This window comes from Silurus aristotelis (assembly GCF_946808225.1).
Source record: "Silurus aristotelis genome assembly, chromosome: 6".
In the NCBI taxonomy this organism is placed as follows: Eukaryota; Metazoa; Chordata; class Actinopteri; order Siluriformes; family Siluridae; genus Silurus; species Silurus aristotelis.
Genome location: NC_139579.1, coordinates 22,383,293 through 22,406,545, shown reverse-complemented (window position 1 = coordinate 22,406,545; position 23,253 = coordinate 22,383,293). Strand labels below are relative to the sequence as shown.

At 37.7% G+C, this 23,253-nt stretch overlaps 1 protein-coding gene and 1 long non-coding RNA gene across 2 annotated transcripts; both read left to right on the top strand.

The window, feature by feature from the left end:
- Positions 1-9,002: 9,002 nt before the first annotated feature.
- On the top strand, positions 9,003-22,919 carry cdc5l (CDC5 cell division cycle 5-like (S. pombe)). Its single transcript, XM_083543515.1, has 16 exons — positions 9,003-9,233; positions 10,681-10,784; positions 11,278-11,439; positions 11,527-11,654; positions 11,756-11,855; positions 13,385-13,603; positions 13,900-14,044; positions 14,132-14,320; positions 14,428-14,576; positions 14,669-14,831; positions 14,921-15,085; positions 18,939-19,019; positions 19,242-19,484; positions 19,606-19,803; positions 22,101-22,313; positions 22,415-22,919. The coding sequence occupies exons 1-16, from the start codon at positions 9,189-9,191 to the stop codon at positions 22,520-22,522; spliced, it is 2,412 nt and encodes an 803-aa protein (XP_083399641.1). The 5' UTR covers positions 9,003-9,188; the 3' UTR covers positions 22,523-22,919.
- On the top strand, positions 15,391-18,191 carry LOC310727256. The gene is made up of 2 exons (XR_014533983.1): positions 15,391-17,972; positions 18,037-18,191. It is a non-coding gene; the product is annotated as an uncharacterized lncRNA (long non-coding RNA).
- Positions 22,920-23,253: the final 334 nt, after the last annotated feature.

The window sequence follows — 23,253 nt, the reverse complement described above, 5'->3', positions numbered from 1 at the left end:
GGAGATGCAACCTGAAGAGATTGGAGACTGTAAGGTGTTGGCGGGGGAAATTGTAGCTGGACAGCATCGGATTGTGGTCTGTAGGCTGTTTTGGAGGCGAAGAAGAAGAGAAGGAGAGTGAGGACTGAAAGAAGAATAAGATGGTGGAAACTGAAGGAGAAAGACTGTAGTGTAAGGTTAAGGGAAGAGGTCAGACAGGGGCTTGGTGGTGGTAAAGAGGTGCTGGATAATTGGGAAACTACTGCAGGAGTGATGAGGGATTCAGCTAGAAAAGTACTTGGTGTGACATCTAGAAATAGAAAGGAGGACAAAGAGACGTGTTGGTGGAATGAGGAAGTGCAGGAGAGCATTAGGAGAAAGAGGTTGGCAAAACAGAAGTGGGATCGACAGAGTGATGAGATAAGTAGGCAGGAGTACAAGGTGATGCGGCAGCAGGTAAAGAGGGATGTGGTGAAAGACAAGGAAAAGGCATATGAGGAGCTGTATGAGAAGTTGGACACTAAGGAAAGAGAAAAGGATTTGTACCGATTGGCCAGGCAGAGGGACCGAGCTGGGAAGGATGTGCTGCAAGTTAGAGCAATAAAGGATGGAGATGGAAATGTGACTAGTGAGGAGAGTGTGTTGAGAAGGTGGAGGAAGTATTTTGAGCAGCTGATGAGTGAGGAAAATGAGAGAGAGAGAAGGTTGGATGATGTGGAGTTGGTAAAGCAGTAAATGGATAGGATTAGTAAGGAGGAAGTGAGAGCAGCGATTAAAAGGATGAAGAGTGGAAATTCGGTTGGACCAAATGACATACCGGTAGAAGCATGGAGATGTTTAGGAGAGATAAGCATTAAGCATAAGGGGGATGTGCAGACCTGCAGTAACTACAGGGGTATTAAGTTGATCAGTCACACCATGAAGTTATGGGAAAGAGTAGTGGAAGCCAGGCTGAGAGAAGAGGTGACCATCTGTGAGCAGCAGTATGGTTTTATGCCGAGGAAGAGCACCACAGATGCTTTATTTGCTTTGAGGATGTTGATGGAGAAGTATAGAAAAGGACAGAAGGAATTTCATTGTGTATTTGTGGATTTAGAGAAAGTGTACGAAAAAGTGCCAAAAGAAGAGTTGTGGTATTGTATGAGGTAGTCAGGTGTGTCAGAGAAGTATGTGAGGGTGGTGCAGGACATGTATGAGGGCAGTGTGACAGCAGTGAAGTGTGCAGTAGGAACGACAAATTGCTTCCACTAAGTTTAACATAACCAGTATGTGATTGATGTGAAAACCCAAAGGTATTTTTTAAAATAGAGTAATATGAAAATGAACAGAGTAAGAATTTTTTGTATTATCAACAAATAGTAAACATATTTATTATAACCAACAAGTATTCAAAGTACAAGGCTAGCAGTTTTATTTGGTTTGTTATTGCCTTGCAAATATATTGCTGTAAGCAAATGTTGGACTTCACTGAGTTCTTGTAACAGATATGAAGCAGAATCACAGATATTTTTTTATTGTAATCTCATCTCCATAGAGGAAAGCCAAAAATCTATCAAGACCTTTAACCAGAATGATCCATAAAGAATTTAACACACTGTATGCTATCGGAGATAATAATATTTTCATCTTTTCTTTTATGGGAATTTTTGCAGTTACAAAACACCTCCAGATTTCTCTATTTTGGATTCTAATAATTCAGATGTATTTGTTTGGCAGTTTTATTATGGTTTATGCTACATATTTATTCTCATAAATAATCATGCTTCTCTTTGAAGCCAGCATAGTTTCTTGGTTTTAATAAATGAGTTTTGTTCCAGCCAAGGAAACAATTACCAGTCACTAAGCTGATTATGTCTTAAAACTCTTATTTCCATTATTCATCTTGCATTAGGTACTGTTGCTCCCCAAACTCTCTCTAACTTATTAGTAGTGTGTTGAGTGGCATATATTTGACCTTTTTTTTTTTTTTTTTACTATACCTGTATCGAAGCACAATCAAAAATCTGTTAGAAATGGTATATCAGCATTTCAAACACATTCTGTCTATAATATGCAACCACCCAAAAGATCCATGTAGTGCCAAAAAATATATTGTTTTAATTTCAATGAGCCAATGAGACATGAGACAATGTCTCTAATTTTGCAGCAGAACATCAGGCTTTCTGTCTCAGACAATTACTCCTGTTAAAGACCAGAAAATATGGAAATGTCCTAGTATAAACTTTCATGATGCCTTTGAATAGCTATCCAATGATTATGTATCATCTTGTTTCATGTTCGCATTAGTGTAAAACGCATGCAATGTGATGCTTTTTGCTGAAAAGAAGCTAAAAACCAATGACAGTGAAAGCCATAAAGATCTGTAATTAAATATTTCACGGTATCAAACACTATCTCATCTGAGGTATAAATCAGGAAGAAAGATGTCTCAGAATGATTCCTTCTTGTATATTTGCTGCACTGTGGTGTGTCTGTGAACCCTGAGATAAGGTGTTCTATATCCTGTGCCAGATGATGCCTCACCTTAGCTCCTGTTCTCTCATCAGCCTGCTGTGCTGGTAACGTGCACACGGCACAATGTCCTTTATAAAGCTGCTCTGAGCCAACCACCCTGCACACAAAATCTCTTAGGCAAGATTTTTATAAGCAAAAATATTATGTAACGAAATTAAAGTTGCTATCTGTGTCCCTGTTCACATTTAAGTTTCTTCATGTAAACCTTTCTTGAAAACCTTTATTATAATGTGACTGATGAAGCTAGAGAACTGTAAAATTAGTTTCTTTCCAGAAATGAAACAGGTGTTAATAATTAAGAAACAATAACCAACATATATAAACCTCATATTGTATCAAATTTAATCTGACTGTTTTTTGAGTTGTTTTAAGAGAGTTCAAAGCTGGAGCACAGCACCATAGTTTCTATTTATTTATTTTTTAATAATAGAGAATTTATAAAAAGAAATGCATGCAAAGAATGTTCTTTTGTTATCCATTTATTTACTTATAAAAAAAAATTATTTGAAGACACAGTAGCGAAATGCACAGTGACTTGTGCACAGTGGTCTGTGTAACTAATAAGCAAGTTCTAAAAATAAAGCATATTTATGATGTGATTTTCAGGCCAGTTTATCCAGAGAAATGGAACATTTTATTGTAGGTCTAAATGAGGCAGACTTAAGGTCAGGTTACTGAAGAAACCAGTGGCATTTGTATTTGTATCTGTTTGTTGCAAATAACAAATTTATAAGTTGGGTACATCCCTATGTCATGCAAAGAAAGCAATCACGGCTCAGAGGGTTGAGCAGCCCAAAGACTGCTTAGCACAGTGGCACCAAACAGCACAAAAAACAAAGAGCAGAGCTTTTCCTGCTATTGATGAAAGCAAAACACACATCACTGACTCAGTCCACAGCTAGTGAATGTATAGACATGTAGGAAGATCAAAGATGGGGGAAAGCTACTGCTCAAGCTTGTGTTTGGAGCATCACCACAACAGTGGACAAAATTGAAAAGAAAAAAAAAAACAACTGTAGATCTGTTTGTGTTTGTATCCAAACACATATCTGTTATATCAAAATTATGTATTTGCATTAGCAAAATGTCCAATACATTGTATTCTTTATGGTTAATCAATTGTATTTTATTTTATTTTATTTTATTTTATTTTATTTATTTTGGAGGGGCTTTTTCTACAATATTATATTAATAGTCAACTCAGGCATTCTTGGCATCGTAAGCATTTTATACAGTAATTAAAATATTCCACTCAAGCATTTGGACAGCGTCTATTTAATTATGTTTTTTTGTTTAAAGAACTTGCCAACATTATTGGCACTCTTTAGAGACAGCTAAATGGTTGCCCTTGAATGTTTTCCCAACTCATTCTTCAAAAACTCTTATTTGCTAAATATCATTTTAAAAACAAATTTGTCTGGAAACTTTAAGAACTATGATAATGTAGTTTTAGCATTTTTTTATGATTTCTGGGAATGGTTTGTAACCATAATGTTCTGGGTTCTTCCTCTTCTACTATTTCTCAAGCTCCTCTTCCACCTCCACTCTGCCATGTCACAAATGATCACTTACCATTTGACTAATTTTTATCATTCATTTATCTTCAGTATTTACTTTATTTAGGTAAGGCTTCAGTGATCAAGAGGTGGGAGTACACCCTGAATCAGATGCCAATCAGCAGAGGCACTGGGGGTTATTGTATGTAGTGTATTTATTCTTGCATTTACCCCTCCTTGTTAAATGGCAAGTGTTCAGTTGCACCCCTGCCAATCAATCACAGGTCATTATATGCACACTTATTCATATTTCCAACATTGATTCATTTGAAACAATTAAGAGAAAACCCAGGAAAAGAATGGAGGAAAGAGGAAACCCATGTAGACCAGGAGAACATGCAAACATCTGTGCTCAGGCTTGAACTGTGAATCTTGTGTACAGATGTGAGGTCTGAACCACTTTGTTTCTCTAGATTTAATCAATATTGCACGAGGGTGATTATAATGAGTATCAGAACAACTGTAATTTAACAGTAAGCAGAAGTTCACACCATAAAAACACAACTGTGTCTAAATGCAGTTACAAAACAGTTTTATAAACAAGAAATAGATATTGTGTAAGTGCCATTTGGATACTTCAGGGGTTAAATGTTCTGTCTGTATTTGCTAAACCCTAAAGAGGTTACACTTTATAGCTGTCAGCTAGCTGGCTAGCCACCTCGCAATGATTCATACATTCCTATTAAAGATTCTACCAGTGAAAATGTTGCCCATTCAAGTCACGTAAAATTGGCTTTATTGTTATTTCAACCATATACATGTAGAAACAAAACAACATTCCCTCAGAACCAAGGTGCTACATTAAACAACATCATTTAACAAAGGTTACACAGAACTACACAGAACTCTAAGCTAACAACATTCATTGTTTTTTATATTTTAAAGACAGAAGAGGGACTTTATATTTGTTCACTGAAAATATCACAGGCACCACTGTTATAATAACTGTTTTGAACTAGGAAGTGGATATTTATGTGGCGAACACAGACAAGCAGAATGACATAAGGTATCAGGATATGTATATGGGAAATATAAGTACTCTTGCTGCTTGTCCAATCTGATTACTAGATAAGAAATACCTGTTGTATATATGTATTTATTTTGCACTGTAGTCTTTACTAACAGATTACATGAATTCTTGGGTTCTGTTTTGTGCATTTTGAGCCTACTTGATTTTCTCTAGAGATAACTCAAACCAAGGTCAGAGCAAAGGTAGACATAAACTAGCATATATATCTCTTTAATTGCTGGCACACACCATCACCATCATGACACTACAGCCAAATTCCATTCCATTAAAGAAGGTTTATTTTTATAAAGCAAAACTGCAGACCTTTAGGGCACAATCTGTGCTTCATGGCCAACAAAGTAAGTCACATCAGTCGCTCTATCACGAGGCTCAGAAGAGTGGGTGGCTTTGTTTCTGACTCCAATTCATTATTAATAACTCATGCTGTGCTTGAGCAAACAGTGACTCCCATAAAAGAAATCCCCAAATGGTGTATCTATATTTTATTAACTCTAAGCAATGGTAGATCGAGAATTCTTTGAAAAGGGAATACATCAAAACACAAATATATTTTTATTAACCATTAAACTAGATCACATAGATTCTTCACCCCAGATTCTGCAAATCAGATCGAGTTTATAGTCAGGGATTAGTTAGATTTGTTCATGCAGTGACTTGCATTGCCGGGGTGAAATGTGATTACGTTTACTTCAGTTTATTTTGCATGCAATTATTCTAATAGAAACCACTAGATGGCGATGTTAATTTCAGGCACCTTGTAGACTTACATAGAAAAAGAGTCGTTATGTTGCCAGATTGCGCTAAATCTTATCTTGTGGCTGGATGTGAAAGGATAAGATTTATTTTTTATTTTTATTTTTTTACACAATGTGCAATAAAAATAACAAAATTAAAAGAAAATCACAAATAGAATCATAAAGTCATACTGTAAAACCAACAGATAATAATCATTAAATACCTTCAAATTAGACATTTTGCATGTTTGCTACTCTGTAAAGTCACTTTATTCTTGTGATTTTGAGAAGGTGTGGCAGTACAGAGAGTTAATAGACTTGCATAAGGGTCTATAAGTAGCAGCTTGTTGATACCAGGCCTTGAACCCCCAATCTTCCAATGAGCAACCCAGAGCCGTTACCACTTCCCCCTTTTTTGATGGTGGACCCTTTACATAAAACATGTAGTTCTATATAATAAACAGATTAAAAACTTATTTTAGAATATGAAGGGAAAATCTAATGGTTTATTTATTTTTGTCTGAATGGAGGTAAAAGCTGCACAATCAACAACTGTTTAAAGATTCTCTAAGCCAGAAAACAATAACAGATAATAATAATAATAATAATAATAATAATAATAATAATAATAATAATAATAATAAAAATAATAATAATAATAATAATAATAATAATAATAATGTCAGAATTATGTGATGGTGGTGCAGGACATGTATGAGGACAGAGTGACAGCAGTGAAGTGTGCAGTAGGAAAGACAGACTGGTTCAATGTGGAGGTTGGACTGAATCAAGGATCGGCTCTGAGCCCTTTCCTGTTTGCAGTGGTGATGGACAGATTGACAGACGAGGACAAACAGGAGTCTCCGTGGACTATAATGTTTCCGGATTATATTGTGATTTGTGGTGAGAGTAGTGAGCAGGTTGAGAAGAGCCTGGAGAGGTGGAGTTACAAGCTGGAGAGAAGGGGAATGAAAGTCAGTAGGAGTAAGACAGAGTACATGTGTGTGAAAGAGAGGGAGGGCAGTGGAGTGGTGCGTTGCAGTGAGAAGAGGTTGTAAAAGTGGATGAGTTTAGGTACCTGGGGTCAACAGTGCAAAGTAATGGAGAGTGTGTTAGAGAAGTGAAGAAAAGGGTGCAGGCAGGGTGGAGTGGGTGGAGAAGAGTGGCAGCAGTGATTTGTGATAGAAGAGTATCTGCAAGAGTGAAAGGGAAAGCAGAGCTGAAAATGTTGAGATTTTCGCTGGGAGTGACGAGGATGGACAGGATTAGAAATGAGTTTATTAGAGGGACAGTGCATGTAGGACGTTTTTGGGACAAGGTGAGAGAGGCGCGATTGAAATGGTTTGTACATGTGCAGAGGAGGGACATGGAATATATAGGTAGGAGAATGCTGAGGATGGAGCCGCCAGGAAGGAGGTAAAGAGGAAGGCCAAGGAGGATGTTTATGGATATGGTAAGGGAAGAATTGCAGGTACAGTAAAACCCTGTTGTACGAACAACTAATAGTACGAGCAAACCAATATACAAACGACCTCGTTTGCAGTATTTTACACTATTATAATTTCAGAGGCACGAGCAAACCCACACTGCCGGTTCCCCGCTTTCGGCCAAGGGTAGCAGCAGTCGCTTAGTTGATGACGTATTGCTCGGTCACGCTCGTTGTTCAGTGCAGCAAAAACGTCATTTCTTTTAGTTTTATATTTTTATTTCACTAGAAATCTTGAAAAATGTCTCCCAAGAAAATCAGTGATGGTGCTGGAAAAAAGAAAGAAAATAGGATTACCATTGAAACCAAGAAGGTTACTAGCATGTTGTGCATCTCACACTCGCAATCAACCACTATGGGTACATACAGTAATTTCCGTTGTATTTATTTGTTAAAATAGGCTACAAATACTTTTTAAGTGCAGAAATACGAGATTAAATGAGGTCTCGGGACGGATTAAATCGCTTTTACATTTATTCTTATGGGGAAAGTTAGTTCGAACGAACGAGCAAATGGACCTTTTTTCCAACGGGTTTTTATTGTAGTTGGTTTGAAAGAGGCAGATGTAGAGAACAGGGGGAATGGAGACGGATGGTCCGCTGTGGCGACCCCTAATGGGAGCAGCCGAAAGAAGAAGAAGAAGAAGAAGAAGAAGAAGAAGAAGAAGAAAAGAGGAATGGTGGATGCGCAACATAATCTTGTTCTATGTATTAAACAGATTAAAAAGCACCTTTATGAATATGAGTCTGTGGATTTATATATTTGTATCTAAATCATTTTACAGGTACAAACTGCAGAATCAACAACTCAACTGTCTCACAGACATTTTATAACATTAAATGTGTTTATGAATAATGACATGATTTACATATTGTATTTATAAATTAAATTGTAATTGGATTTGTATTGTATTGATTATTTTATTTTTTTTATCTGTAATTATTGACTGAATCATGAATGAATCTAGGGCTGGTCATAGTGAAACACTAAAAGATAAACATTCTACTGATCTAAAAATCAGTATGATCTAAAAATCTGAAATCAGAAGGTTTATACATAATATAATAACTTATATATAATAAACATAATAAAAAATGTAATTACAATTAAAATAGCAAATTAAATATAACATATTTAAGAATATGAAGGTAAGAAAATGAGAACTCACTTGTCTTAAAGATGTAACTATAATGTTCTCCAAAATTATGAAATTTTGAATTTTGTAACATGTATTTTGAAACATGAATAACTGTACTTCTACTTAAGTAAAGGATGTTTTGCCACCTTTGCTATCAGTATATGTCATATACATACACTTAATGTATATATATATATGTGTGTGTGTGTGTGTGTGTGTGTGTGTGTGTGTGTGTGTTTATATATTTATTTATATATATATATATATATATATATATATATATATATATATATATATATATGTGTGTGTGTGTATGTGTGTGTGTGTGTGTGTGTGTGTGTGTGTGTGTGTGTGTGTGTGTGTGTGTTTATATATAGTTATACGTTTTATACTTTAGATGTTTATTTCTTTTATTTATATATATTCTATTTTCATTTTTAAATCTCACTACCTAATGTTTAAATGTTTTTTATTGCTGTATTAATCCTAGTAGGTATCCAGGTTATGAAGTCAGTTACTGGGCTGCAGTATGTCTGTTCTTTATTTTTCGCGTCGGCGATTATCTGTCGTTATCTGGCAACCTTCAGCAGGACGCCATTGGCTCTCGAGCTTCGCGCTGTGAACTGTGACTTGTTCGCGTAATTTCTGCTCACATGCGAACCGGAATATTATACTATACAGACTTTTCAGCTTTCCTCGTTTGTTGAAACGTGTATTTTCAATCGACGCGTGTGAGGACTAAACCGACAAAATGCCGCGAATTATGATTAAAGGTGGCGTTTGGCGCAACACTGAGGTAATAAACACGTAGCTGGCTAGTTAGCATAGCTGAACATGGTTACTAACTAGCCATGCTAACTCTGGATAATGTGAGGTCCTAAACATGAGCATGCGGCATGTTTATACGTGCATTAAATAATCTACTTGGAGCTTTAGTTATTTATTTTACATTATTCTAAATACGCATATAGGGAATTTAAAAGTCACACATTAAAGCTAGTGAAGTGTTAGCTTTATAGCTAGCATACTGAGCTAGCTAATCAACCACAATGTGGAACTATTCGAGATCTTTCCAGCGTTATTGTGGCTTCATTGATTCGTTTTGTGCAGTGCAACTATTATATATATAAACATATAGCTAAACTATTTGTATTCGATTTAGTGTTTTACTTTTCAGCTTCTGAACCGATTATCCTGGTAAAGATGCTTATGCAAAATGCACCCAAGATCAATCCAAGTGTTTGAGCTAGTCAGGATTATAATTAATTACTAGTTTTAGCAGGCAGTGCAGATCAATAAAACGAAAACTTAAGTCCATCTGGCTGAGCACTGTGTCCTCCAGACTCTTAGACTAGACTAGACAAATGTTTTTGGACACTTGAGCATTAGATTACACTTCATTACATATCTAGTCCCCAGGTCCTCTTCTTAATAACCTGCACTCTTTTGGGAAGATGCTTCACTAAAGTGTGGAGATTTGTCCTCATTCAGTCTCAAGTGTGTTATAAAATTAATCTACTAATGTAAGTTGAGGAGGCCTGGGGTGCAGTCAGCGTTACAACCGATCCCAAACATGTTAAATACGGTTGAGGTCAGAGCTCTATAGAAGGCACCTAAAGATCTTCCACTCCAACTCATGTAAATCATAACATCATTTGTGCAAAAAGGCATCATCATGCAGGAACTGGTTTTGGTCTCCTAGTTTAAGTGAAGGGAAAAGGTCCCCTGGTGGTCTAGTGGTTAAGATGCAGCGCTCCCACCGCTGCGACCCGGGTTCGATTCCCGGTCAGGGAACCATCCCCAGCCACTCTTAGTGCCGGTCCCAAGCCCGGATAAATTGGGGAGGGTTGCGTTAGGAAGGGCATCCAGCGTAAAAAAAACATGTGCCAAATCAAACGTGCGGAGGATCCGCTGTGGCGACCCCTAACGGGAGAAGCCGAAAAGAAACTTAGTTTAAGTGAAGGGAAAACTTAATTCTAGCACATCCAAATACATTTTATATGACTGTCTCCTACTGTGGAGGAAGCACATATGGCTAGGGAATTTGTTCTAATGCTTTTTTCCATATTGTGTAAATACACACGCATGTCTGTGTCTGAAACGTGGTTTTTGCTATAAGTAATATATAGAGTTATGCAAAGTGCATCCCCTCAAAGTGTATTTATTAAGACAGTTAACACTTTTGTTATGTAGTTAGTGATGCAAACATGTCAAACCATCTATTTTTTGCATTGTATCTACAGGATGAGATCCTTAAAGCAGCTGTAATGAAATATGGCAAAAATCAGTGGTCTCGTATCGCCTCTCTGCTGCACAGGAAGTCTGCTAAGCAGTGTAAAGCTAGATGGTGAGTCTGGCTTTTTATAAAAATAAAAGTAAATGTTAACGAAATTTTTTTTCTTAGCCGTACTTTGCTTTGTGTTGATTTTCATGCATGCATCTCTTGGTTGTTTACGGTACTACTCCCAGGTTAACAAAGATTTTTTGATCAGGAAACGTTTTTTAATGCTGAGAAAAATAATCACTGGACTAGTTGCAGATTTCTTTTCATGATTAAACTCTTCATATATTATCATGAATACAGTAAAACTGACTGTTCCCCTATTTTTCCTATCAAAACACATTTCTGGTTATCTAGACATCAAATGCATGCACACATTGTATGTATACTTGTTTTAGAGTTTTTGGGGTTTGGATTATTACAATACAAAAAATCTTATTTTGTGATTTCTACTGTGACATACTAAACTATTCCACTGGCATGGCTTTAATAGGTTATTATGAATGTACTTGCTTGTGATGCCCAAGATAATGACTTTACTTTGGTTAAACCCAACTAGGTACGAATGGCTAGATCCCAGCATTAAGAAAACAGAATGGTCACGTGAGGAGGAGGAAAAGCTCCTTCATTTAGCCAAGTTGATGCCCACCCAGTGGAGAACAATAGCTCCCATTATTGGCCGAACTGCAGCACAGTGCCTGGAGCATTATGAGTATCTTCTGTAAGTGCACTTGCTGATTGTGCTTGAGTATTATTAGTAAGTTTGACTAAATAGTTCTGTAACAGCACTGTTCATTTCTGACCCCAGAGACAAGGCTGCCCAAAGAGACAATGAAGAGGACACCAACGATGACCCTCGCAAGCTCAAGCCAGGAGAGATTGATCCAAATCCTGAAACCAAGCCGGCCAGGCCAGACCCTGTCGACATGGATGAAGGTGTTCACACTGACTTCTTAGAGCATTCTTTCTTTGGCTCACCTTGTGTACAGTACCATTTACAAAATTTGCAGTGAGTTAATCAAGTATTTCTTCTGTAGATGAGTTGGAGATGCTGTCAGAGGCCAGGGCTCGTTTAGCAAACACACAAGGTAAAAAGGCCAAGCGGAAAGCCAGGGAAAAGCAGCTAGAGGAGGCAAGGTGAGTTGACTAATGGTAGGGGGGGGGTATGTGTGTGTATGTGTATATATGTTTGTGTGTGTGTGTGTGTGTGTGTGTATGTATGTATGTATGTATGTATATATATATATATATATATATATATCTAAAAAAAAATATACATATATACATATATACATATATATATATATATATATAACAAGTAAGTATAAATAAGATGTGATGCAGAAAAGTGCTTAAATTAACCATTTAACAACACAACACAAGCCTCTCGAATCATTGAACTTGTTACCGGGTTTTGGTATCCGGGCCTACCCTAAACTACAGCTGCTTAAAGGATTCCTAACAATAAGTTATGTTTTTATTTTGACATTAGTATGTCACAAAAGTGAGTACACCACTCACATTTCAGCAAACATTTAATTATATGTTCTCAGGGGAAATTAATATAGAAATGAGAGTTGGATATTTTTTTAGAGTAGTCAATGTGCAGCTTGTATAGTAGTACAGCTTTACTGTCCTCTAAAAATAACTCAACATACAGCCATTATTGTCAAAATAGCTGCTAACACAAGTGAGTACACCCTAAGTGAACATGTCAAAACTGTGTCCAGTCCAGTGTGTCAATATTTTGTGTGAGCACCATTGTTATCTTGCACTGCCTTAACACTCCTGGGCATAGAATTCACCAGAGCTACACAGGTTGTTTCTGGGATCCTCTTCCACTCCTCCATAATGAAATCGGAGCTGCTGGATGTTAGACACCTGGTGCTTCTCCACCTTCCACACAGGTCTGGAGACTTGTCCACTCAAACACCTTCAGCTTCCTCAGCTAGGCAGTTGTCATCTTGTATTTGGGGGATGTTGTTATGTTGAGACACTGCCCTTTGGCCCACCTTCTAAAGCAGGGCATGTACACAGTACATGTTGGAATCCATGCTTCCCTCAATGAATCAAAACTCCCCAGTACCAGCAGCACTCTTGCAGACAAATCTGCCAGTTTCTTTGCCATGAGGTGCCTTGTTGAACACTGCGTTAAGTATGAGAGAATTGTACTGAAAGCACCAAATTATAACTGCTCTAATACAAGATACACAAATTTGTGTAAAGTCCTGTCAAGCAGACAAAAATATTAACATGATGAATAGGACACGTGGCTCTGCATGGTTACACAAGTAGGTTGACAACAGTACAGCTGTTATCACTTAGGTTGTACTCACTTTGTTGCCATCTATTTTGACAATTTTATATATGTATTTATGTGTATATATGTATGTATATGTGTATGTATATTACACACACACACGTGTGTGTATGTAATATTATATGCAATATATGCGTTACAAGGGAACATTGAAAAGCTGTAATAGTGCAGTTCACAGAAGTGTACTGAACTGTAATGCATTGAATTAATATATCTTTCACATTTAGTTAGTGGATTTTATCCAGACTTAAAGTATAGCTGAGCAGCTATACTGTTAGTCTGGATAAAAGTATAGCTGAGCAGCTTCTGGTAGTTTGTCGAGCACCAATCAGTTTCCCACCCTCAGGCGCCTGGCAGCTCTGCAGAAGCGCAGAGAGTTGCGTGCTGCAGGCATAGACATTCAGAAGAAGCGGAAGAAAAAGCGTGGTGTAGACTACAACGCAGAGATTCCCTTTGAAAAAAAGCCTGCTCCAGGATTTTACGATACGTCTATGGAGCAGTACGACCCACTTGAGCCCAACTTCAAAAGACTACGCCAGCAGCATCTTGATGGAGAGCTGAGAAAGTAAGTGACTGAGATTCACACTTTCATTTGTACAGATCATACACGAATGGAAGGTCTTTGTAGGGCTGCACAACATGATGGTTTATATCAATATAATTGTCACAACATTAAGATATTGCTGTCATTGTGTTTTTTGTTTTAGACATTAGACATCTTAAATGGCAAATTGCCCAGTTTTTTCACTGATGCTCCTAATAAGAAACTGTTTTAGAACATGTATATCGAATGCAAATATAAAAATTATATTAATTTGTTTTGCAACGCTTTAACCAAATTGTTTTTACTGAATGCCATAGTGATAAAGAGGAGCGTGAGCGCAAAAAGGACAAGCAGAAGATCAAGAAGAAGAAAGAGTCTGATCTCCCCTCTGCTATTTTGCAAACCAGTGGGGTGTCTGAGTTCACTAAAAAAAGAAGCAAGCTTGTATTGCCTGCACCACAGGTTAACAGTTATATATTTTACTGTGGAGGATAATGTTTTGTACATATGTGTTTACACAGATTTCTATAACTATGTTCTTTTGGGCAGATATCAGACACTGAGCTGGAGGAGGTGGTGAAGCTCGGACAGGCTAGTGAAATTGCTCGCCAAACAGCAGAGGAGTCTGGAATCACAAACTCTGCTTCCAGTGCTCTGCTTTCCGAGTACAATGTCACCAATAACAGCATGGCCCTGCGCACACCACAGACTCCGGCAGCACAGGACAAGATTATACAGGTATCTAACAATGTTTGTCAAACAAAAAATAATTCTATGTTAAAACATATTAAATAATCAATTATTGCCCACTAACTGATTTTATTTGTTGTGTTTGTACACACTAGGAAGCCCAGAATTTGATGGCGCTTACTAACGTGGACACTCCTCTTAAGGGGGGTCTAAACACACCTTTGCATGAGAGTGACTTCACTGGGGTCACTCCACAGAGGCAGGTGGTCCAGACCCCCAACACTATGCTTTCAACACCTTTCAGGTACTTGCCATAGTGAATAATTAATAAGCTAAGATAATCGACCCAGTGCAATTTTTTAGAACATGATCTTGAAAAATTAATTATTTTGGCAGAACTCCTAGTCATGGCACAGAGGGTTTGACCCCTCACAGTGGCATGACCCCAAAGCCTACAATAGGAGTGACACCAGGTCGTACGCCCCTGCGGGACAAACTCAACATCAATGCTGAGGATGGTGTGGTGGATTACACAGATCCAGCTTATGCCAAACATGTGGTAAAAAAAACAAGCCAGCCACCTGAGAAGAATCCTGTTTTTCTGGAGTATCTTCAATATATAGTGTTAACGTGATATGTATTTTCCAGCAACGGGAGTCTCGTGAGCAGCTGAAGATGGGCCTATTGTCCCTTCCACTGCCCAAGAATGACTTTGAGATTGTGCTGCCTGAGAATGCTGAGAGGGAGATGGAAGAGCCAGAGGTGGACGACAGCTTTGTGGAGGATGCATCTGATATTGAACTCTGTAAACAGGTCAGGCATTTCACTTCCTCTGCTACAAATCATGTTTTATATATAATTTTTATTACAATTAAAATTATTATTTTTTATCTTTGTTTTTATAAAACTAAAATAAACACATTTATAAGACTATATAAATTATGTACTCTGCAAATGGCATGGAATATTATTGCAATGGTTAATCTTTTATAATATAGACCTTGAATGAATTAGTTTAGACACTGTGGCAGAACATTTTATGAAAAGGTTTAGGTCAACTTTATTATCCCCGAGGGGCAATTTGTTTCACAGCCAGCAGAATCCGTACAATCCCAAAAGGTAAAGAATATCTACGTGAAGAAGGTAACAACATAAAAAGATTCTGCAAAGGATGGCTGGAATCTCTTAACATTTAACTCGGCCTTCCTCAGAGTCCTTGCTTTATACAAACTGTTTAAATCAATCAGGTTGGTGCCGACAAGCTTATCACACACTTTAACAATACCCTGAAGTCTATTTCTATTTTTCAGATTAAGCGATCCATACCAACACACAAATGTAAAAGTAATAACTGACTCAATAAAACAAGAATAAAACATTTTCTTAAAAGTGCTATCCACATTAAAACCACAGAGTTTCCGTAAAAAACTACATACGCTGGTGGGCTTTTTTACAAACAGCATCCACATGGGCCCCAAAAGTCAAATTTTCATCTATTATAGTACCAAGATATTTAAAATGATGTACAATCTCAGCAGCATGATCATTATTAGCCACAGGAGAGATGGCTGTACGATTCTTCCTAAAATCTACAATCATCTCCTTAGTTTTTAATACATTAATGTCCAAAAAGGACAGTTTACACCAATCTATAAAATCTACCAATACAGAACCGTGAACAGAATCATCATTATTAAGGAGGGAAACGATCACTGAATCATCAGCAAACTTAATGATATGACGCCTCTCAAGTTGCGTACGACACTCATTAGTATAAGGCACAAATAAAAGAGGTGAAAGAACACACCAGTAGAGGAAAAAAAGTACATCAGACAAAACACTGTTCACCTTCACACGCTGAGACCTATTGGTTAAGAAATCCATCAGCCAACTTATTAATCCGAAATCAATATTATGAACACTCTTTAACCTTTCTGCTAGGATATGAGGTTGGATACAATTAAAGGCTGATGAAAAATCTATAAAAACCAAACGTACAAAAGTTTTTGCGCCCTCAAGGTGTGCCAAAATCATGTTTAATAGAGCACATATCGCATCATCAACACCCCTGCCTGACCTATAGGCAAACTGAAGCGGATCCAGATTTGCCTGTACCATGTTCAAAAGCGCGTCCTTCACAATCCTCTCAAATGTTTTCATTATCAGAGAAGTAAGTGCTACTGGCCTGTACTCATTTAAAGATTTTGGTGCATTATTCTTAGGAACAGGTACGATAATAGACTCTTTCCAAAGACAGGGAACCTTATGGAGACTCAATGACATTTTAAAAATAAAACAAAAAATATCTGCAAGTTGTTCCGCACAATTCCTAAGAATACGGCCCCTAATACCATCCGGGCCAGGACTTTTCCTCTCTCTTACACCTCGAAAAAGTTGTAAAACCATATCCTTGTCGACATTAACCCTATTCTGTTCCGGAGCAGCATTAATAAACACCAATTCCTGACTAAAATCATGACTATTAAAACGATTATAAAAGACATTCAGATCATTAGAAAAATCAAGCTTCCCATCAAGAGAAATATTAAGTTTTTTGGAGTTCATCCCCATCATGGATTTCACCCCCTCCCATGCAGAACGTGAATTTTCGGTTTTTAGCATATCCTCCACTTTGACCTTATCATTAAGCCTTGCCATTTTAAGTTCTTTTTTTAACTTGTTTTTTTAATACCTTATACTGAGTCACATCACCTTGATTAAAACAAATATTTCCCTGAATAATTGTATTTTTTACCGATTTAGTGACCCATGGTTTATTATTCTGGTAAATAGCTATTTCTTTCCTGGGAATAACAAGATCTTCACAAAACGTAATATAAGCTGACACCGTCTCTGTAAATTCAGCTAAATCTGCACAAGCATCAGTAAACACATCCCAATCTGTGCAGCTAAAACAGTCCTGGATACAATTTATAGATTCAGCTGACCACACCGAAACTAAACGACGTTCCGGCTTAGTTTTCTTCAGGACTGATTTGTATAGTGGAACCAAGTGCACAACATTATGATCAGATGAACCCAAGGGAGCTCTACAAAGCGATTTGTATGCTCTCTTAACAGATCCGTAACAATGATCCAAACATTTCATATAGCGTGTAAAACAGGTTACATACTGATAAAAACCACACAGGGACTTCTCCATATTACAATGTTTAAAATCACCCATAATAAAATTAGGTGCGTCCGGCGAGATCCCTTGAAGCCTTTGCACAGTTTTAAAAATAATTCGGGTTGCAGAGTCAGCGTTAGCTCTCGGGTGAATGTACACGAGCGTGATAAATATCTGGGGGAACTCCCTTGGTAAGTAATAGGGTCAGAGGGAAACAGATAAGAGTTCAATGTCGGGAGTGCATAGTGTCTCCCTAACGACCACTGTATTACACCAACTTTTATTAACATAAAGGCATAATCCTCCACCAAGTGATTTACCCGTCACAGTTGGATCTCTGTCCAAATGATAGGGTTCCCCAAATCCATCGATTTCCAAGTCCGAATAAGAGTCATGTTCCTTGAGCCATGTTTCCGTGAAAGCAAGAAGACATGCTTCTCTGAACTCCTTCAGGAATTTTACATTTGCCCGAAGCTCATCCAGTTTATTTCGGAGTGACTGAACGTTAGCCAGCATAACTGTAGGGAGAGAAATACGACGATGGCCTTGTCTCTTCAATCTCTGACGCATGCCACCGCGACTCCCCCTCTTCCTTACCCCTTTCGGCTTGGATACACACTCTCGATTTGCCGAGGTAAAATCCGACTGAACAACCTCTGCTGGAAACGCTGCCAGGGGATCCACACTTCCCTCTCCAGAGTTACGTAGTAGGAGAAGAAACTCGCGGCTGTACTGCAGAGATACACGGGGCTCGCAGAAAACACTCAAAAAGTGCGGAAAAAAAAGAAACAACTTGTCATATTAAAATAAGTCATTGTTTCCAAACAATATAAAAAAATAAAAAAATAAAAAAAAAACAGCCGCAAACAAACAACAGTAAACCACACTGCACTGCACGCTTCCCAACTGCTGCTGCGTGTCGCCATGCACAGCGCCACCATGAAAGGTTTTCATGAGTGTAAATAAATAAAAATAATAAATGTAAAAATTTTCAGCTCCACAAATTGCAGATATTCTCCAGCACATTTATTTTTTTTAAATACATTTAACAAACAAATAATTAAATACTGCTGGTGCAAATAGATGTTCAAGGCCACAGAATGAAAAACTCATATAGAAAGGTCAAAGTGCTATCATTTGCTATTAAACTGAAACAGATGACTGTAGTTAGGCTTAGTTTTAAAAAAAGAAAAAAAAAAAGAGGAGAAAAAAATGTAAGGAATTGGCACTGGCAGCTCTCTGGTTTCAAGATGACCAGGTTTAACATAAAACACATTAAGTAATATTAGCTTTTAAACAGTTTGTATAAATTGTTTTAATACAGACTAATTTATAATAAAATGTAAATATATAAATGTCTATATATTTTTGTAAACAAATTTGGTTTTGTTTGTCTACTCCAATTTTTTTATGTAGTTAACTATCAAATTGCATGCATGGGGTTTACTCCTGCACTAGAGTATATATATTCTGAGTTCATGTCAGGCTGTATAGTTGTCTGTTAATGGTTGCTGTTATTACATGGTTTTATTGCAGGCAGTCAGAGATGCTGAGCGTGAGAAAGAGCTGAGGCAGAGACACATAGCAGTGCAGAGGAATTTACCCAGGCCCTCCGAGGTGAGCTCTGTCTTCTATGATCGATAAATAAATAAAAAAAGCCTGGTAGAAATCCTCATTGTGCTTCAAGGGTTTGACTAGTCTACAATTGTATTTTTTTTTGTTTTTGTTTAAACACACTTGTGCTCACTTATCTTAATGTACCCTGATGAGACACTATGCTATAGCTGGGTGTTCAACAATGAGTGTAATTGTGCTTTTTTATTTTTACCTTTTCATCAGGTAAATGAGACCATTTTGAGGCCTCAGAATGTTGAGCCACCTCTCACAGATCTGCAGCTGGCAGAGGAGCTCATAAAGAAAGAGATGATCACTATGGTCCACTATGACAGTCTTCACCACCCATACACAGACGTTCTCTCTAAGAAAGGTAAAGGAGCGGGCTCAGGTTCTACCAACGCTGAGCATGTTGCCTACCTGGAGAAAACAGCCTACGAAAAAGTGTCTGAGGAGGACCTCCTAAAGGTCAGCTTTGAATATGTTTAAAAAAAAGTTTTATTTTTGCAGAAATTGAATAGCAATTCTTTCTTGTGGCCTATTAATGATTTAAAAGATGACGATTGACGAAACGCAGTATGAATTTCAGGGTAAAGAGCTACTGCGGCAAGAGATGGAAGTGGTGAAGCATGGCATGGGTCATGGTGATCTTTCCATTGAGGCCTATAACCAAGTTTGGGAGGAGTGTTACAGTCAGGTGTTGTACCTACCTGGACAGAGCCGATACACCAGAGCCAATCTGGCCAGCAAAAAGGACAGGATTGATTCCCTGGAAAAGAAACTGGAGGTATTTGAATGCAAAATCAAACTCTTTATTTGCAGTTCCTGCACATTACAGCAGATGGCACTGGCTTCATATTATTGTCTTTATCATCTGTATTTAGTTGTCGCTGTTCAGAATTAAAATGACAAGATACTATTTTTCTTTCATTCTGTTTGCTGAGAAATAATATTTTGATAATAATTCTTAAGGTAATTTCTTCAGTTAGTCTCTGTATCAGTATATTGGAGACAGTATATTGTTAGTGCATTTAAAAGGCGCTTAGTTCTTAGTTATTTCCCATTGCCGCATCACTCGAGAGAAACAGAACGGTCCTCCAATCAGTGTTCATAATATTAAAGCTAAAAATATGAATAGATAAAAATAAATATTTTGTTTCTGTCCCAACACTGATTTTAACACAGATTAAAAGGCTGGCATAGGTGCAACGTTTCAGTTAATCAAGGCAACCACTGTCTCACAAAGGGTGCATTTGTTTCATATTTCTTGGCTAAAACATGGGTGGAAACTTGGAGCCTATTCACACAGCAGCACACTCAACAGGAGTGGGGGAGGGAGTCGAGGCCCAAGTGCCGCTGCGCTGCTTTCATTCAGAGAATGAACAGGATTTATGTTAACAGCAGCTGCATTCCACATTTATTAACAGGCTTCAGAAGTGGCTTGGAGTAGCAGGGTTTTAGAGGGGTTCAGGGTGATATCTGTGGGTAGGGTTCATAAACGGCAACACACTCACCTTACCCAATGGCTAAACCACACAGAGTAAGCAAACCCTGGTCCCTGTGTAGACTGGATGTTAACACTGGCCCTGGGTGATCAGATCCTAAGTGACAATTGAGTGTTTAGCCTTTTACACCTGGTGTTTGCCCCTATGTGTCTCGCATGCATATTCAGTGGTCAGTAGCAGACCTGTTAAATATAAAAGCAACCTGATGTCACTTTAAAACCTGACAAGCTAAATTGCCTGATATCATGTCATCTCACTATGCAGATACCTTTAATGTTTTTTTTACTATTCAAAGAAATGACAAGTGAGGAAGGTTAATTTAAAGGTGAGTTGCACTGCCTGTATAAATTCAGTCATTATGTAGCAGGGATGTGGATGTTGCTGTCTGTTTAAAAATTCACATAGTTACAGCTCTAACTTGACCACAGTGCTAAAAGCTCAAATATGCTGTCAAGCTCAAATAACAGTTTAGGTGTATTGTAGTTGTAGATTTTGTATTTCAGAAACATAGCCAGAAGACAGGACTCTTATGCTCATGGCTGAAGATTTATTTGCTTGCTTTCTTACCATTTTAGTGGTTGTTTAAAATCAGATGTAATGTTTAAAACTGTCATACAGTACATCATAAAGCAGTAATAAAACACCCCATGTTTATAAATAGCTATTTTGCCAAGGGGTTTATATTGGTTCATATTAGAGAGAATCATGTAGCAACAGTGCAGTGCTTAAAATCAGTCATATACAGGCCAGAAGCTTCATGGAATTTTCACATTAACCACTATAATGTGATTTAAATTGTGGCATGACTGTTTATCCTAGATGGGCTGCTTTGCGTATTTCTATTATTGCTCTTCTGCTGCGATTTTCACGAACAATGGCCTTCGGAGTTTCTGCGGAATTGTGCAGTAAATTGTAAACTTTGGAAAGAAAAGGCTTGTTGAGAGGTCAGCAAAGAACACACTGGTTCAAGCTGTCAGAAAGGCAACACTAACTTAGATAACCACACTATAATTATGGAGAGCAAAAAAAAAATTCTCAGAATACACAATGTTAGACCTTGAAGTGGATGAGCTACAACAGTAGATTATCATTAAGGTCCTAACTTCTGTCATCCAAAAACAGAAAGCTGAGGCAGCATTTGGCACAGGCTCATCAAACCTGTACATTTAAAGACGGAAATAGCATAGCCGGGTCTGATGTGTTTTAATTTTTGCTGATGCACACATGGTAAGGTCAGAATTTTGAACCAACAGCAAGCATCCGTAGACTCCACTTTCAACAGTCCAGGCTGCATTCCTTCGTGCCCACAAGTTACTCCTAATAATGAATCATGTCTCAAAGCAAAAATGGCCTCAGACTGGTTTCACTGGTCTTCTCATTAGTTGATCAATATAGATAGTATAAATGATTTAAAATTGGGTATATTACGGATACTTTGCCTAAACTGTAAATAAAAAATGTCAGGTAACTTCACATCAGATCGATATGTTAAAGGATTTACAAAAACTATTAATCAAGTTGAATAACTGATTTGAAAATTAACTAAAGCATTGTTTTGTCATTAATTTATGTGATCCAGGTCAACAGGGGGCACATGACAACCGAGGCAAAAAGGGCAGCCAAGATGGAGAAGAAGATGAAGATTCTTTTGGGGGGATACCAGTCTCGGGCCATGGGTCTAATAAAGCAGCTGAGTGACTTGTGGGATCAGGTAGAGCAAGCCCACATGGAGCTGCACACCTTCCAGGAACTAAAGAAGCAGGAGGACTTGGCCATTCCACGCAGAAAGGAGGTGACTGATATCTGGCTGAAGTAGAGCTTTGTACTCATAACTCCCTAGACCTAAATTAAATACAAGCATACTGACAGTCTGCTTGCATATTTTTTTTTTAGGCTTTGAGAGAAGATGTGCAAAGGCAACAGGACAGAGAGAAGGAGCTCCAGCAGAGGTTCGGTGATCTTCTTCTTGAGAAGGAAACTTTGCTTTCAGAGAAGGTGTAAATGTGATACATGACTTTAAAACTCCACCATGGCTCTGTCTGCACTGTAATCTATAAAGAAACTACAGTTAAAGCTTTGGAGTGGTTTATTTGTTCAGCAGCATTTATGTACCCATGTTAATGTTTGCTATTGTATCCTCATTTTCAGCAGTCATTTGGTCCATAGTTCTCATGCATTTGCTATTTAGCTGGTGCTTAAGATTTTAAGGACCATTAATTCAATTTTTTTAATGGTGAAAATTTGATTCATTTTGTAAATAATTTAACAAATGTTTAGCGGGATTTTCAGAATCCAGCAAAAGGAGGTCTTTCTCCTTTTTTATCGCTCTCATTGTTCAGGGAATCACATAGGCTTTGAAAGTACTGGTTATTCACGCAATAAATAATTAGCCTTAAAATCCCTGTGTGCCATTTTTTCCAAGTTTGTTCTCCGGAAGAGCTGAACTACATTACTGAATACACAAGTCCATGCCAGTATGTGTACAACCACATCTTATCAGGGATGTCTGTTTTCTCCTCTTCAGGGGTTTCTTACCTGCCCCAACTTACTGCATTAAGAGGAATCTGCTTGACAGAATACTTTGTGTGACACAATCAGATTTGCTTTGCTGTGTGATACTTAATGTAAACGTCTGCTATATTGCTGCATTTTTCCAACCTTTACTTTCCTTCACGTCGCACTTAATCATCTCCAAATCTAATAAGAACACAGCACATAATAAAGTGTAATCG